At 41.4% G+C, this 18,074-nt stretch overlaps 1 protein-coding gene across 1 annotated transcript in view; it reads right to left on the bottom strand.

Moving 5' to 3' along the window:
• The window catches only part of SCD5 (stearoyl-CoA desaturase 5), a 135,775-nt gene that overhangs the window by 25,692 nt on the left and 92,009 nt on the right, over positions 1 to 18,074 (bottom strand). Inside the window, exon 3 of the mRNA XM_006741882.3 lies at positions 13,175 to 13,380. Within this exon, the coding sequence (XP_006741945.2) occupies positions 13,175 to 13,380 (206 nt within the window). The remainder of the gene's footprint in view (positions 1 to 13,174; positions 13,381 to 18,074) is intronic.

Raw genomic sequence — 18,074 nt, 5'->3', positions numbered from 1 at the left:
AAATCTTGCCATTTGCAACGACATGGATGGAACTAGAGGGTATTATGCTAAGCGAAAAAAGTCAATCAGAGAAAGACATGTATCATATGATCTCACTGATATGAGGAATTCTTAATCTCAGGAAACAAACTGAGGGTTGCTGGTGTGGTGGGGGGTAGGAGGGATGGGGTAGCTGGGTGATGGACATTGGGGAGGCTATGTGCTACAGTGAGCACTGTGAATTGTGTAAGACTGATGAATCACAGACCTGTACCTCTGAAACAAATAATACATTATATGTTTAAAAAAAAAGAAAGAAAATAGTAGGAAGGGAAAAATGAAGAGGGGGAAATCGAAGGGGGAGATGAACCATGAGAGACTATGGACTCTGAGAAACAAACTGAGGGTTCTAGAGAGGAGGGGGGTGGGGGGAGGGGTTAGTCTGGTGATGGGTATTAAAGAGGGCACGTATTGAATGGAGCACTGGGTGTTATATGCAAACAATGAATCAAGGAACACTACATCAAAAAATAAATAAATAAAGGTTTCAAGAGAATAAATGGGAAAAAAAAGACAATATTTTCACTTCAATTGTCAACTGACAAGGGGTCCCCACAATATATTGCTATTTGCAGTTTGTATAAGAAAATGTACTTGAATTTCACAAATATGCATGAATCCTACTCTTTCAATTTTAGAAAGGGACTCAGCCTATTCAAAAATGTTCACAAAATAGCTATCACAAGGACATTAACCTCATAAATCATTTCACGGCAAGAACTACAAGCTGGACAATAATTAATGGATTTGTTTCCAGTTAACCAATTTATTTCTTACTTTAAATATATGCATTTGTGCCTTCAGATGCCTCTTGTTTAAACAACTTCTCCTATATTATTCTCTTTCTAGCTTAGCAGTAGCTGGATTCTTTAGAGAGTCTTCCATGAAGCAAACCAGCACTAAAATGACTATTATTACTTATTGAGTAGTATATACCAGCTCAGAGCACTGGGAGGAATATGAACAAGAAATATGTAAATGCTCCACGTGTTGGGCACCTGGGTGGCTCAGTTGGTTAAGTGACTGCCTTCGGCTCAGGTCATGATCCTGGAGTCCCGGGATCGAGTCCCGCATCGGGCTCCCTGCTCGGCAGGGAGTCTGCTTCTCCCTCTCCCACTCCCCGTTTGTGTTCCCTCTCTCGCTGTGTCTTTCTCTGTCAAATAAATAAATAAAATCTTTAAAAAAAAAAAAATGCTCCACGTGTTAATTTATCTGTATAGACACCAGATTCATTTGTGGCTCTTCTACCTTCTTGTTCCATGAGAAGCAGGAGAATTCTGGGTAGGAAAGTGGGCTTTGGCATCTCACTTTGTTAGATCTTTTTCTTCAACAAAAATGGAGGAAAGAGATGAAGAGATGGTATCTTTGTCCTCAGCCAGTGGGGGATTTGGACTTGTGTGGACAGTAACTGTATGTCCCTTTTAAAAAGCAAATGGAAAAAAAAAAAAAACCCCACATATGAACACATATTTAGCCTCACTAGTAATCAAACATCTACAAATTCATTATGCTATGAATATCACAAGTTGAGAAATTTATATATTATTTGACTCAGCTATTCTGATTTTAGCCAAAGGAAAATATCATAGCTATGATCAAAAATTTATGTATAAAGTTATTCATCTTGGCATTGTTTTAATGATAAAAAAGGTGAAAATCCTTCAGTATTCATCAGAAATAATAATCCATCCTCACAATGAACTATTAAGCAGGGACTAAAACTGGAAAGATTCCACAGGATTCCATTGGGCAAAAACTGCAGGTCCTATAAAATAGAAGGCAGAGTTCTGCTTCCACCTAGGATGTAGAAAGTCACAAAAGAACATTGTTTCCATCAGAACAAAGAGAAAAGGTGGGCAATATACAAAATAATAACTTCTCTTGAGCCCACCAGAGAGATGAGGTCACAAGGCAACTAAGTGAATTGAATTCCAAAGAGTGGTAGGCCCATCCATGAACTGCTTCACTTGGCAGAGCATCAGGGAAAGATGTGGCCACTACATTAGTAGATGAAAAGAAATCAGCTAAACATTTAATGAATGAATCCTTAAAGGCCAAGTGTGGGCTAGTGCGTCAATTTAGAAGAGCTTAGAGCCTTAGACACAAGGGAGTTTGCATTCACCCTCCAGCTCTGTTCTATAGACCTGCACTGGGTGTTCCCAAGAAAGTCAGAGGCAAAGGAGGAAATTTGAGAGAGCCCCCCTCCACCATATAGACATGCAGGAGGTAACCAGCTGCTACCGAAAGACGAGCACAAAGCCTTGGCTTCTTCCCCAGAGACTTCTCTTGTAAAGCCAAAGTCTTAAACCACTGGGAGAGGGCAGAAAATCTTCCGCCTCTAGGACCAGGCAAAAGTCCAATGCTTCTTTGAGAATAAGAAAAACAAAACCTGCTTGTCTCTGAGGCGGGAGTAGGAAACTCTCACCCCACTCCCAGACATAGGCAGAGCCACTGCCGCTGAGGGAGGGGTAGAAGCAAAAACCTTCTGTCCCCTGATTTGTGCCCAGGATCCTGCACTGCTCCAAAGCAGAGACCTCCTACTGTTGGGGAAGAGGCAAGAATGCTCAAGAAGCCTTAATCCCAAGGTTTAGGCACTCAGGGCTTGCCTCAGACTGATACAGGACCAGGACAACAAAGAAATCCCAAACCTCTACAACAAGACATGCATAGAGAAGCAACAATAGAAGTCCCCTCTACTTGGGATAGAGGCCATAGAGAGAGCATAGAGAGAGATGTCCTCTGTGGTGCAGGTATGCAGGGACAGCTGAAAGCTGAGGGTAAGGCATTAATACTTAGAAATCCTCTCCAGTACTCAAGGGTCTACTCTTAGCATATGATAGCAGCAGCTATCTACTGAAGTCCATGGTACACTAAACCCAAATCTAACTTGACTCCTGATTGACTGACTCAACCTTCACTCTCTGTCACCCTCCCCTGCCTCACTAATGGCCTGAAAGAAGAATAGGTGTGGCCATTGTCAAGCATAAATTATATTTACCTTAGTATTTCTGTTCTTCTAGACATGTCCTGCATATAATTAAAAATTACAAAGCACATAAAAATGTAAAAAAAAAAAACATTGTCAAGAGATAAAGCAATTAATAGAACCAGACTCAAAGATGATTCAGCTATTGCAACTATGGGGAGTTTACTATAATTAACATGTTAAAGAGATCTAATGAAAAAGGTGGGCAATATGCATGAACAGATGGGAGATATCATCAGATAGCTAGAAGGTATAAAAGTGTCAAATGCAAATGCTCGACTTAAAAAATAGTATCGGAGATATGGAATTCCTTTGATGAATTCATTGGCAGACAAAACATAAGGAAAGAATTAGTGAACTTGAATATATGTTAATGAAATTATTCAAACGGAAATATAAGTTAAAAAGGAATGAATTAAATAGAACAGCACCTCCAAGAGCTGTGGAAAAATATCAAATGGTATAACATAGGTGTAATTAGAGTTCCTGAAAAAGAAAAGAGAGAGAAAAGAAGGCCAAAAATAATGACCAAAAATTTCCCAAAATTAATGAAAGATAACAGTCTTGGTTCCAAGAAGCCCAAAGAATCTTGAGCAGGATAACTGCTTCCTCACAAAACAAACAAACAAAAACAAAACAAAACAAAAATCCCTATACACATCCAGAGTCAAACTGCTGAAAAGCAAAGATAAAGAAGAAATCTTGAAGACAGTGAGAAAAAAGAAACATTACATGCAGAGAAATAATAAGAAGAATCACAGCAGACTTCTCAGAGACTATGCAAAGCATAAGACAAGGGATTGACATCTTTTAAATCTGTAAGAAAAAGACTTGCCAATCCAGAATTTTATGTCCAGTAAAAATACCTTTCAAAAATGAAGATAAAACAAAGACCTTCAGACAAACAAAAGTTGAGAATTTATTGCCAAAAAGCCTGTGCTACAAGAACTGTTAAAGGCAGTTCTTCAGGCAGAAGGATGGTATCAAATGGAAATTGGGATACACACACACATAGAAAACAAAGAGGCCAGAAGTGAAATAAAGAAGGCAAATTTTAGGGCCACCTGGATGGCTTGGTCGGTTAAGCAACTGCCTTTGGCTCTGGTCGTGATCCCGGAGTTCTGGAATCAGAGTCCCGCATCCTGCTCCTTGCTCAGCGGGGAGCCTGCTTCTTTATCCTTCTGCCTGCCGCTCCCCCTGCTTGTGCTCTCACACGTGCTCTCTCCTTCTGTGTTAAATAAATAAATAAAATCTTAAAAAAAATTCTCTTTTAAAAAAAGCAAATATTAAATAAATTCTTCTTATTTTAATTACTTTTTGTTTTTTTTTTTTTAAAGATTTTGTTTATTTATTTGAGAGACAGTGTGAATGGGGGTGAGGGGGAAGAGCAGAGGGAGAGGGACAAGCAGACTCCATGCTGAATGTGGAGCCTGATGCAGGGATCAATCCCATGACTCTGAGATCATGACTTGAGCCAAAATCAAGAGTTGGACTCTTAACCGATTGAGTCACCCAGCCACCCCTGTTATTTTAATTACTCTTAAATAGTATGCAGGGTATGAGTAAAGTTTTGTAAAAAGAAAGCAGAGCATGATTCATTAAAAAAACTTTAGGAGAATATACAACCAAATTTTAACTGATTTTTTTTCTAAGTGGATTATAGATTATTTCATTCTTTATAAAGTTTATTTGCATTTGCTAAATTTCCTGCAGTGAACTTTTATTACATTTTGCACTAAAAGTAGAATTTTATTCTTACGTTCTGTCTTAAATATTTTTTAAAGATGATGTATGGATCTCAAGAGCTGTGAGGTTAGAAAAATTTTATAAGGTAATTGTTGGAGGAAATAATAATTAGAAAAAAAAATTTCTGTTATGAAAAGTTTTCTCCACCTTTTTGCCCTTCTGGTAAAAAGAGAGACAATGAAAAGGAAAAAAGGGCTTTCTTCTCTGATGGCATAAGCCATTGGTAATAAATCTAACTAAATAAATAAAGAAAATAAATAAGTATTAAATATAAGCCTCTTATAAGAGTTACTGATGCTCTCTCTACTGGATGAAGCCTTGGAGCTGGAGCCACATACATGACTGAAGGACTGTTTATGCCAAGAAAATATCAGAAGATGATTCTCTATGTGGTCAAGAAATAGAGCCAAGAATTGATGGTATCTAAGTATTACTGAGAACTTTTACTTGTACCAAAATGTCTTTCATAAAATTTAATCTTGCTTTGACTTCTATATAATTACTTAATTTTTACATTAAAACTTAGCTGAGATTCTTCTCAGCTGCAGTAGTAAAGTAGTATTTTACTAGAGAAAGAATAATTTAGTGCAAACATCTGCTATTCTTTTTTGATGGTTAATTGAGGCCATAGGGAGCCAGAATATTTAGAATTCAAGTCCAGAATCAAGATACCATCATCTACATGATAGAGTTATTGTAAGGATCAGAGATAATGTGTGAAAAGACATGAAGTAAGTACAAAATAGGCAGCTAATAAATGGCAGCTATTATTGGCTACTGAAGTGTATTGAAGATAAATGAAGAAGCCTTCACTGCCATCAACAACGAAGCTAAGATAACACTTTACAAGCAGCAGTTCCAGAATCCACTGACACCTGTTAATTAATATGTCTGACATGCTAGTCAGTGAAGTATTGAGATTCCAGACATTTGAGAAACTGTCTCCTCATCTTGCCAGGGGAATTTCACATAGACATGAAATGGTCAGTGTGGGGAAAGAAAAAGGACTGTTAATGCAGTTGATGTATTTTTATGCACCCGGAACGGGGTTGGGGGGGGTGATGGGAGGGAGGAAGAGAGGGAGAGGGGCAAATTGGCAAATGCTCACAAAGTTCTCATAGGAAAAGTACCTCTTACAGAGGCAAACAAATAACATTTTGACTTGGAAATTTTTAAAAAGTCAAAATGAGCTGTTGAATTATATGCCACACTGGTTTCTCCCTCACCCAAATTTTTAACCACTAAAATAGGGAAATGTTGGTGTTGATGCTGCAACCTCAATATTGAATCATCTCTTTCTTGTATCCCAGAGTATAGTTCAGCTCTCTGGCTATAGCAATCAGTCGCTTTAGGAAGGCCAAAGGTTTAAGAAGAGTAAGGGGTGTTCTACCTCTTCCATTGACCTTTAATAAAAGAAATCTAATTAAACATAGTTCACACTTCTTTAGCTGATTTCATCATATCCTTGGAACTTAGAGGTTCAGAATTTTAACTTTCGATAACTAGAGCTGGATGCAGGGACAACTATTCAAAGAAAAAATGATTTCATCCTCAAAACATTTACAGCACCAGGATAAGATGCAAAGATTTGAGGTGAGGGCAGAATGGGAGAGAAGATTCCAGGACTCAGGCTGTTAACCAAAGATAGACTGCTCCTCAGAAATGGAAGACGAGATTCAAGGAGAGGGAATATTTACATACACAGGGAACATATGGAAAGACTAAATCAGAGCAAGATGGTGACATGAGGAGAGAATAGAAGAGGACAAAAAAATCCTCATCTCCCCCCCCGAAAAGAAGTCTGCCTGAGCAATCGGCTAAATGGCTTTTATTCTCTAATGAAACTGTGCAAAAGGAAGAACATCCTAGCTTGGAGAGCATAGTGTGACTAATGAGGGAAAATGTCCCCATGCAGAGAAGGGCACAAAGGAAGGAACAAAGCCCTTTGGCATGTGAAGATACAAAGACTGTGGGAACAGAAAGAGGCAAATAGACAAGAAGGAGTGAACCCAAACAGATTCATGGGACAGAGACTAACAGGAGAGATGGAAAGGGGAGCAGAAAATGTCTGTCTGTGGAGAGAGAGGCCCAGTCAGGCAGAGGGCAGATGCATGGTGGGGCTTCCTCTCTCATATTCCCAAACCCAAAGAGGGGGATCTCTAGAAAGAGAGAGCAAGTGTCCTCCAGAATCTGATTCTCCTGTTGACTGTCCCTTCCCCAGCACCTAGAACAATTCCTGGTATATAGTGGGTGCTCAAAATACAGTTGTTGGATGAAAAGTGATATATGCAGAAAAGGGAAGGAAGCTGAATCCCCTGAGAAATGCCATATGCCTCATGGCTTGCATTATTAAGGTATGAGGTGGCAGAGAATACACCAAAGAGCTGGGGTCTGCATATAGCATAAACAAGTGATGCTTACCCTGGGGCCAGTTTGGTTTTGCTATTGCAGGACCATCAAAGACCCGAGTGAAACAGGCAGTGGTCAAAGCAAGGGTAATTGATGAGCAAGGAAGTAGCAGAGGGTGGCACTGCCCCCCTTGTCTGTCCCCAGATCTCACTCACAAGTCTAGATGTTTGAATATCTCATCATCCAGGGTCTCTCATTTGGGGATTATTTCCGTAGAGTTTTCCACAAAATACAACTAACCAACCAAGGCCTTGAATGTACTCAGCCACTCAAAATCACTATTCCCTAGACAAGAATTGTTCTGTTAACTTAGCAACCAATAGGGTAGGTCTCCAAGGAAAATGGATTCAGAATAGAGACTCCCTGGGAGCCCCACATGGAACTCTGATCAAAGAGCAATGGATTTGGTCAGCAGAGTTGGAGTCACGTTGGTTGTAAATTCCCAGATGACTCATCCCACTCCCTAGGGGATTCCCTGCGTGGAAGATGAGGGGGCGAGATGGAGAAGTGAAGATGAGTCAATTGTAGACCTGTCTGACTGCTCTGGCCTGGCTATTTGATGTCATCAACACAGAAATACATGTAGGTTTAGACATAGGATTGATATAAAGTCACAAAAAGGAGGGTATCACTGAGAGAAGTGATATTCATCACTGAAGAAAAAAAAAAAAACTGATGATAACAGACCAGGGGAGAAATTGAACTGAAGTAGGCCTCAAATAGATTCTAGCCATTCAAGTGTCAATCTTATTGGAATGGCAAAATTTATACATTTTCATATCTTCCCAGGGCACCAAAACAGAAGTGCTTCACTCTTCTGGATCATTCCATCCATTTTCTCTTAGCTTATCCCATCACCATGGCAATGAGGCAAGGACATTGTTTTCATGTGTCTGGACTAGACTAGTACCTTTGTCAATTACTTTGAAAATGCAGATGACAGTGTCTGCGTGCTACTTCTAAGGAAATTTCTTATCTAATAGGGGAATCAATGGGATAAGCAAAGCATTAGGAGGAACAGCCTCTGGATTTTATCCTCATTCTGCCATCTTGGAAAAATGATGTGAGATTCCAATTTCTGCTCACAAAATGGTGGCAGAAAGGCCCCTCACTTGCTTTATAATGAGAAAACATCAGACTGAGTAACTTGTGATGGCCAGTCATTTTGCTTAAGTAATTAATTAAATAACTATGGGAGACCCTGCTAATTGCTTACCCCATATCAGTTCACACTTTCTTCCATAGGAAAAAAACCAAGATTTTATGCAAGGGTGCAATGCATCACCCAAGAGACTACATTTCCCAGTTTCCCTTGAATGCAGACATGGTTAATGTGAGGTGTGTGGATAGGCTGTATGTGTCTCCTGGGAAAGCTCTTTATAGGTAACTGACTCAAGTGAGCAGTGTTACCCCCCACCCTCACCCCCACCTTCCTTTTGGTTGGAGCTCTAGTGGTTACCTTAGACCTTAAAATGAAAAATGAAAGTCATATGCTAAGGTTGATGGAGCAGAAGATAAAAGAATCCGGTTCTCAACTGACCCTGTGATGCTGTCATAACCTGGGCCTTCACAGCTCTTTTATATGTAAGGGAAATAAACTTCTATTCTGCTTGGGCCAAACACAACTCCTAACTGACAGACCCACTGCCAACCTTATGAGTGGCCCCCTTCTAGGCTCACCCCAACATTCTCAGGGCTCAGACCAAGAGCAGAGGTGGAGGCTCTGGCCTGTGGTCTGCCCATTTCTCTTTCTACTCCTTGCTCTGCCCTCTCTCTGTGGACAGCCAAGCTCATGCTTCTAAGCTCATCCTCAGGCTAACAGTGCATGTTGGCCACTCTTCAGGACTAAGGGACACACACCTCCCACCAGGAGGACAGAGTCCTGGAGAGGCTGGTGTAGGCTCTGGAAGTAGGCTCAGAGCCATTTGGGCAGGGAATTCCAGGTTCCTCTAACCCTGAGGCATGGTCTACAAGTGAGAGAAGATTCCAGGTGGTATGTGCCTTTGCCCTGTGATCTCCTTACTGCATGGGGAAAAGCACAGCCCTTGTAGGATGGGACCTAGGGCAGGGTTCAGTCACCAAAGTCTAACTGTGATACCATTAGCTTCTCTCCGTCTCACCTCCTGCCTTTTTGTCATTCACAACTTGACAGTAGAGCAAAACTTGAAGTGGTCCAGTTAACTATTTGTTATAACAGTCTTGGTAAAATTATCTTTAAGAGGAAAAGTCTAGAACTATAGCTTGAATTATGTTGTTTTCCTGTTATCTTTAATGCCACTATCTTCTCTCTTTTATTATACTGTATAATGGAAATTTGATCAAGCCTGGATCTCTGGCAAGCCTTTTTTTTTTTTTAAAGTAGACTCCACACCCAGCATGGAGCCCAACATGGGACTCGAACTCATGGCCCTGAGATCAAGACCTGAGCTGAGATCAAGAGTCAGACACTTAACCGACTGAGCCACCCAGGCACCCCTGGCAAGTTTTTCTTTGGTAAGTTGTCATGAGGATGGCTAAGAACAAGTTTATCAACCAACTGCAATATTCATGCTGGATCAGCACTAACATTAGTGAGTCAGCTGCAAACCCAGGGCACCGAAACTGGAACAGGGCCTGGTGCCCTCAGAGAACCACATAGGAGCAGGTGGAGATTCTGACTAGGGGAAGAACTCTATAAGGTGTGCCACTGAAGTGACCCAGGACTGGGCCTCTGTTACTCAGGGAGTCCCCCACTCAGCTGAGAGTAGCAAGGACTGAGACCTCATGTGGCAATGCTGCCAATGACAGGGTCCACCCCCACCCCAACTCACACCCCAAGTGCGAGGACTCAATCTTTAAGGAATCTGTGGCCTCCACATGGCCTGACTGGCAGGACCAATAAAGTTGGTTTCATGGACATGAAGATACCCAAACTGTTGCACTATGTCTGTGTATTCTGGAAGCTCTCTCCTTTAGTGATCCCTGCAGTGATTTTAAGCCTTATTTTGGATTATGGTTGTCTATGTTCTCCAGGCTGGATAATTACCAAAGAACATGAGTACTCACCCACACTTCAGAGAACTGCTGTAACCCCTTTCAAACAGCAAGGTATAATCAAAAGAACATTAGGCAAAGAATTTGAGATGTAGGTGGTCACCACAGAGTAAATGTTTGTGTCCCCCCCAAAATTCATATGTTGAAACCTAATCCCCAATGCAATGGTATTAGGAGGTGGGGCCTTTGGGAGGTGATTAGGCCATGAGGGTGGAGGCCTCACAAATGGGATTAGTGCCCTTACAAAGGAGACCCCAGAGAGCTCCTTCCCCTCTGCTGTGTTGGAACAGCAAGAAGATGGCTGTTTATGAACCAGGAAGAGAGCTCTCACCAGACACCAAATCTGTGACACCTTGATCTTGGACTTCCCAGCCTCCAAAACTGTGAGAAATAAATGTTTGTTGTCTATGCTACCTAGTCTACACTATTTTTGTTATAGCAGCCCCAAAAGACCCAAGACAGTGCTTCTATCTCCAACTTTCTATCTACATTTTGTTTATTCATTTTCCCATAGGAGAAATGGAAGGCATGAGCTAAATGATTTATAAGGTCCCTCCCTACTCTAAAGTTCAATGGCTCTATGTAGTTCTATGTATTGACAGATATTTTAAATATCCTTTTCCCCATCTTCATCTTCTTATCATCTTTCAGGTCTTGGGTTGGAAGCTAGTTCCTTCCATAGGCCTTCCCTCACCCTCACCAGCCTGCACTGTGTCCCCATGGTGCCCTATAGTACCCTATTATAGCACTACTCTCACTAGGGTATAATTGTTTGTAAATTTATCTGTGGGTTCCCTGCTGGTCTGCAAATTGAGGGGGTACAGACATCATTCTTTAAGGTTGTATCTTCAGCACCAATTCTTAGCAGGAGCTCAATGACATATATGAAATGATGATGTGAATGTATGGTTTATGATAGCTACAACCCCTTTAGGTCACTGGGCTGGTGATGAAAGATGTTCTCAGATAACTATTCAGGGAACATGCTGAAATAGTCTTGGTTCTTCTGCCTGTATTTAGAAATAGTCTTTGGACATGTGTACCATGAGTATACACCTAATGAATCAGATTACCACATTTTTTTTTAAGGAAAAAGATGGAAAAAAAAAGTTTTCCACTTTTATGATGAGAGAAACCCAGACGATTATACTCAGCTCAGTTCTCATTAATAAAATAGAAGATCTTTTGCCTTCTCATCTGAGCTCTTCAGATTAATCTAAGGCGTGATTGTCCCAAAGCATTACTAATTATATAGCAACATCATTTATATCACAGAATTGGAAATGACATACATATTCAGTTGCAGAGTGATGGTTAAATAAACTGTGACACTAACTAGTGAACTCACACAGCCCTTCAGCAATGGTGCCTCCAAGATAATCTGAAGTTAAAAGACAAGACATAAAATTACATTTGCAGTATGACTGTCATCATGCAAAATATATCAAATATAGGGATAAAACATGGAAAGATATGTTACAGATTATTAATAGTGACTGTGTTTATGTGTTAGGACTGCATTATGTTCTTCCTACTTTTCTGAATTCTGCAGATTTTCTTTAATGCCCTAATATTTTATGCTCATGGTGAAAAATCAAAATGAACAAATCATTTCATTGTTAATTGAAAACATCCTGTTATTTTCTGCTATAAAACTACTGGTGTGTCCACCTGAAATAGCTGTGTTGAGACACTCAAAGACCCTTGGGAGAAACCAACAGAAGCAGGGGATGGAAACACACTGAATCCTCTGGCCTGTGTAATAATAATCACTGATCTAAGCTCTTAACTGTGTGCCAGGCATTTCCCATACATTTTGCTTCATTATGTCCTCATAAGAACTGTAGGAGACAGTGGTCAAGAGCAGTCAGATCTTTTGCAAGCACATGGAGGAGCCACAGAGTTTGATCCTAGGCAGTCTGTCTCCACATCTGCCATTTTGTCATCATGCATTGCTGCCCACTCCAGTGTAAGGAGAGAGGCCGAGGGGAACGCGAGCACAATTAGAAGCCATACTTCCTTTCATGCAAGAATCATTTGTGTCAGACAAAGGTGCAGCCTCCATTTCTATTTTCAGGAGTTTCTATTTGGATAAGTCCTCAAATGACTCCTGCTTGTCAGTGGAGATGGTCTCTGGTAACCACTTTTTCACCATATTATCTCAAGGCTCTAACCAGAATGCAATCCATAAATTGTCTCTCTTTGCACATAAATCCATTACTTTGGGGGCAAAAAGTCCATTTATAAATGCTCTCATAGTGGCCCACTTTGCAGAGCCAGACCAACATGGATACAGTCTATGCCAGCTTCCTGGTTAAAAGGCTAAAAATAGCCAGTCTCTATTTGCCAGCACAATTACAGGCAATTTTCTCCATGTGCCTATTGAAAGTAGGTCTACCCTGCAAATGCTGACCTACTGAATATGCTCCGCTGACACCATTAGTGCACACCAGCACTTTGAGGCTCTCTGTTACATGGTCGCATTTTCTCTGCACAGAAACCTACTGGTGTAATATATCAGGAGTCAGGGGAGGGGAGCCGTCACTACGAGAGAATTCCAGGAGAAGAAAGCAGGATATCTGGAGAGTCCAATGCTGTTGGAGTCAAGTTTCGCTAAAATAAAGCAAGTCCTCCCGGCCCTCCCTGCCACCCCAGGGAAACCTGGATGGGGGAATGGGGGACTACAGAAACAGATTCCATAAAATCAGTCGTGCGGATTGGTCTGAGGGAAACGACATTGGGCTTAAAGGAAATCCATTTTGATTTAAAATTAAAATTCAGAACAAATGTGTAAACAGGGAAGACTTAATGAGCAAAAGGAAATGAATAAACAGAGGTAAATCCTAACAAGAAGGGTAAGTGCTATGAGGAGAACTACTTGGGGGTATTATTGCACCCCATTGTGCTCTGTCTCTTGGTCCTGTCCCCCGAGGGACAACTCTATGGTGTCTATTCACTTACTTTCTCTGGAATCGGACCACAGGATCAGCCAGCAGGTCAGTGAAGTCAAGCTTGCTTCCCTTCTCGATGACATCACGATGTTTGCGAACAAACAGCCAGCCAATGTGGGAGAAGAAGAAGCCCCGGCGGGCATTGTGAGGATCAGCATCAGTCTCTGAGTACTTGTGGTGGACTCGGTGGTCCCTGGCCCACTCAAAGATGTCATTCTGCAGAGAGAACACAGACCCTGAGTGAAGAGACAAAGCACCCTGGCACCTTCTTGAAAGCTTCTCAGCCTCTCCCTGGACACATCCCCCACCATCCTCACCACTGACGTCCACTTTGCTCCCACAATCAATCCACAATGTCTTCACCTCAAGTTCAATCCCTGGGGTTGGTCTGGGATGGTCTCCTTGAAAACAAGAGGAGATCCTTCCTTAGTAGGGATCTGAGCTTGTGTTTGGGGTGTGCTCCCTGCAGGAGGTTCAGGCTTGTTGAGTGAACGAGAGGGGGAACCTGGAAGTTCTGGTGAAGGCTACGGAAGTCTCCTGGGAGCTCATTCATGTCAAGAAAAGAGGGATCCGGGGCGCCTGGGTGGCTCAGTTGTTGGGCATCTGCCTTTGGCTCGGGTCATGATCCCAGGGTCCTGGGATCGAGCCCCGCATCGGGCTCCCTGCTCGGCGGGAAGCCTGCTTCTCCCTCTCCCACTCCCCCTGCTTGTGTTCCCTTTCTCGCTGTGTCTCTCTGTCAAATAAATAAATAAATAAAATCTTTAAAAAAAGAAAAGAAGGATCCAGTCTCAAGGTGAAGTCTTGGTTGTCAGAGGAGAGGGGCAACCTTGAGTGTGAAAGAACGTTGGTGCTTGGCCTGAATCTCTCTGGCCTCTCTCTCATTCTTCAATGGCCTTCATATCCAACTTACAGAGAACAGGAAGCCAGTTAAGTAAAAACCCAAAGAGTTATTCATCAAATCTCTGCAGAATACCAAGACACAAATAATACTGTTTGAAGACTGCTCTAACAGTGTGTCACAGGGAGGGAGGGGAGGTCACTTTGGCTCCCTGTGGAATCTGAGGTACTTGGCCTGGCCCTAGAAGCAGAAATGCCTCAGGGACAGGCCGTGCTTACTGAAATCCCAAGAGAGACTCTGGTGCCCGAGGAAGGAGAAGCATTGTCTAGGAGATTCTACCAAACCCACAGACAGGGTGGGGCTCAGGTACACAGGGCGGACACATCCTATTGACCCTTTCATGATGGGAGACAAAGGGAGGGTATCAAATGACTGGAGGTTCTGGGTGAGCTATCAAGGACAAGAACCAATGGCATTTAGGCTGATAGTATTAATGAAACCTTATCTATAGTCAAGGGCCAGTGAGAGCTCTAGACTTTTAGTTTAGACTCAGTTTTGTTTTTCTTTGATAATGCTTTCAAAACTTTGAGGAGGCAAACTACACTGGGGAGTAGTGCTTTTGATAGGAAAAGTAGTCTGAAAATAGAAATAAATTTATATAGTGCATAAGCCCTTTTTTCAAAAAAAAAAAAGGTCATAATGTTTTATACTATACTCCTCAGGCCTTAGTCATGTTTTCACTAGCAACCTGCCAGTTCACAGATATTGGCTTCAACCTGCTGATGAGAAGAGAGGGAACGGTTTTATTCTCAAAATTCTAACAGTTTCTTTAATCCAAAGGGGGTTCATTGAGTTTTTGGTTTCTTGGGCTCATCCAATTGCTGCTGGAAGGGCTACTCAACCCTTTATCCAATGCTGTTTATCCAACAGCACCACTGAAAGCTTCACCTTTGGGGAACAGGACAGACAGAGGGGAGGTAGACAGACCTGAGGAGTTATATGCTCAGCTTTGAATATAAAAAGAGAAAAGAGATTCTTAGTAGTCTGTGCAAGGCAAAAATGATAGCCTGGCTTACTGAGATAAGAGGTCTTTAGGTTTTACCAGAGTATTTAAACATGGTGGTTGAAAGAGTGAAAGTATTTATTATTTATAATCACAGAATCTGGAGTTAGAAAGTGGTCAAGACCACCGCAGCCCAAGGAATAATTTATTCCTTTTGCATTCGTGTATTGCAATGCCCACATGAACAGGAAGAAAGGGGGATACTCTGTCCCCGGTTCACAGACGGCAAAATTAAGGCTCAGCAGACTTTTACTCAAGTTCGTTGGGTGAGTCACAACAGTAATGGAAAACAGACAGCCCTCCTTCAGTTCTTAGTTCACTCTCTTTCCAACAAGGTATTTCCCTCCTTCTCCAAATTTAGAGGCGGAGAGTCTTTTACAGAGAACTCTCATTTTCCTTGTTAAAGGGTTATATTGGTTCTTTATCACAATGCAGTTTTATAAAAACTCTAAGTAGAGGGTTCCCGGGGACTGGCAACATTGTTCTCACACAATTCAGCTTAATGCAACCACAACAAAAGAATGATGATGAAGACAGGCTGGAACAGAGATGTTTGTTTGCTTTAATCTCTCTTACCTAGATACCTTCCTAACAAAAGCCACTCGGACTGCGACAGTGGGATGAAGCAAGGGTTTGGGCCACTTTCCAAATGGTCGAGCATGTAATCGAGCCCCCAGTACTTTAAGATATATTTTTAAAAATCTTCTGTTATTGTTCTGTTCTTTGTTTTTAACGCTAAAGCTGAGTCCAGTGAAAAAGTGACTCAAACAACGAGATATAAGCCGACAACAGGGCAGAAGAGAGCAAGATTCACATGCTCACCCAAGGGCCTTTTCCTTCCGACTTATCTGCATTTTGCATCTATCCTGGAGTGACCGTGAGTGGGAGCCAACCCATGAACAGCCTTTGTCTTTGATGAAAAGCTGTGTGTACTTAGGGTGTGTTTGGTACAGTCAATATGTGTGAAAGGACGAGTGGAGGGCTGATGAGGAGGGCGAGGTGGCTAAGCAAACCTCAGGTGGGGAGTAAGAGGAAACAGCCCCAGCAATCTCCTGCTAATCTCTTTTCCCCCCAGTGTTTACAAAGTGCTGACTCCTCTTGTCTGGAACTGTGTGCACCACTCCATCATCCTCGCTTCAAGGGAAAGAAAAACAAAATTGAGGCACAGAGAGATGGCGAACTTCCATCAATGAACTGACTCTTAAGTAAGCGTATTCTGTCTGCTCTGTGCCCTGTGTGCACAGTTCGGAAGGGGCGTGATACTAAACTCCGCAGCCATTTCTGAAGCCCAAATACTTCTATGCTCTCACAAATCAGTTGACAAATGATTCCGTTTGCGACTCAGAGTTTACACCTAACAGTTCTGGGAGATCACAATCATAACACACAACCCCATTACCTTCAAAAATGGACACTCACTTTTATTGAGTTTATTGATCATTCTTGGAAAAGATGTTTTTTAAGGATTTTATTTATTTATTTGAGATAGAGAGAGAGCAAGCAAGACAGCAGGAGCAGGGGGAGCAGAGGGAGAGGGAGAAGCAGACTGCCTGCCGAGTAGGGAGCCCGACATGGGGCTCGAACCTAGGACCCCAGGATTATGACCTGAACCACAGGCAGACGCTTAACCGACTGAGCTACCCAGGCGCCCCTCTGGCAAAGAACTGGAGTGGTGAAAAGTACTATGTTAGTTAGTTCTAAGAGCCCAGTTAGTTCTAACTGAGACACAGGGGGCTTGGGGGTGTGGCACCGGAGAGGAACAGGCAGAGGAAGAGACCAAATCAGGTGTATGTAGCTCACGTGGTAGGTTTTATTATCTGAGGAGCCAGATCATGTCCTACTCTGTGCTGTCCAAGAGAAATATAATGCAAGCACACTTTCCTGGTAGTCACATTAAAAGAAGTGAGAAGAAAAAAATAAAATTAATTTTAATAATATATTTTACTTAATATATCCAAAAAATCATTTCAATATATTATTAGCATACATTATTAATGAGATATTTTATGTTATTTTTGGTACCAATTCTTTGAAATTGTGTGTGTCTTTGACACTTCTAGCAGACCTCAATTCAGACTAGCCACATTTCAAGTGCTCAGTAGCCACGTGTGATTAGTGGCTACCATATTGAACAGTGCAGGTCTAGCGCATGGCTTGTCCACTTTTTTATATTGTGTTATTAAAAGTTTTAAAAACTTCAGTGTTAAAAAATAATAAAAAATTCAGTGTTGCTTACTAGTGAAGGTGTGAAATTGTCACAAACCGTGTGAATGGCAATGGGCTGCACATATCAAAAGCATTAAAATTGTGCCTATCTTTCAGTGTAGTGATCCGTTTTCTAGAGTTTATCTTAAGGAAATCATCATGGTTGTGTGCAAAGATTTAACCACAAAGATGTTCACTGCAGTGAAAACTGGAAAAACCTTGAATTTCCACATAACAGGATTTCATTTGTGATATATTAACTGAATACTGTTCGTGTGTGTCTGTGTGTGTGTGTGTGTGTGTGTGTGTCACAGAAAAAGTTTCTGGAGAGAATATTAAGAAAAAAGTCTTAGGGTTACCTCAGGGGAGGGAGGTAGGAGATGAGGAGAACTACTTTTACATTTTACCCTATACTCTGAAGTTTTTAACAAAAGCATCTGTTGGTTTTGAATTTAAAACGAATTAACAAAAGGATATTGTAATATAGACATGGAGAGATGAAAGGGAAAGCGCAGTCGAGTGAAAAGTAGTTTTCAAAAATACTAAGTATAATTTTAATAAAATTGTGTGCATAAGCATAGGAAAAATAAAGGAAGTATGTAAGCCAACCTGTTTAGATTGGTTCTCTCTAGGATGTGAGATGGTGGGTGATTTAAAAAATTTTTCTTTTAGTTTGCCTGCATTTTCTAAATTTTTATAATAAACAAGTTTGTCTTTTGTCATATGGGGTAAACAGATTTTTTAAAGCATTTCTTTTTTTTTAAATTTTATTTATTTATTTGACAGAGAGTTAGCGAGAGCAGG

Source organism: Leptonychotes weddellii, chromosome 2 (genome assembly GCF_054177405.1).
Source record: "Leptonychotes weddellii isolate Sample4059 chromosome 2, ASM5417740v2, whole genome shotgun sequence".
Classification (NCBI taxonomy): domain Eukaryota; kingdom Metazoa; phylum Chordata; class Mammalia; order Carnivora; family Phocidae; genus Leptonychotes; species Leptonychotes weddellii.
Note: the sequence above shows the minus strand (reverse complement) of the source record. Positions and strands in the feature narration are given on the sequence as shown.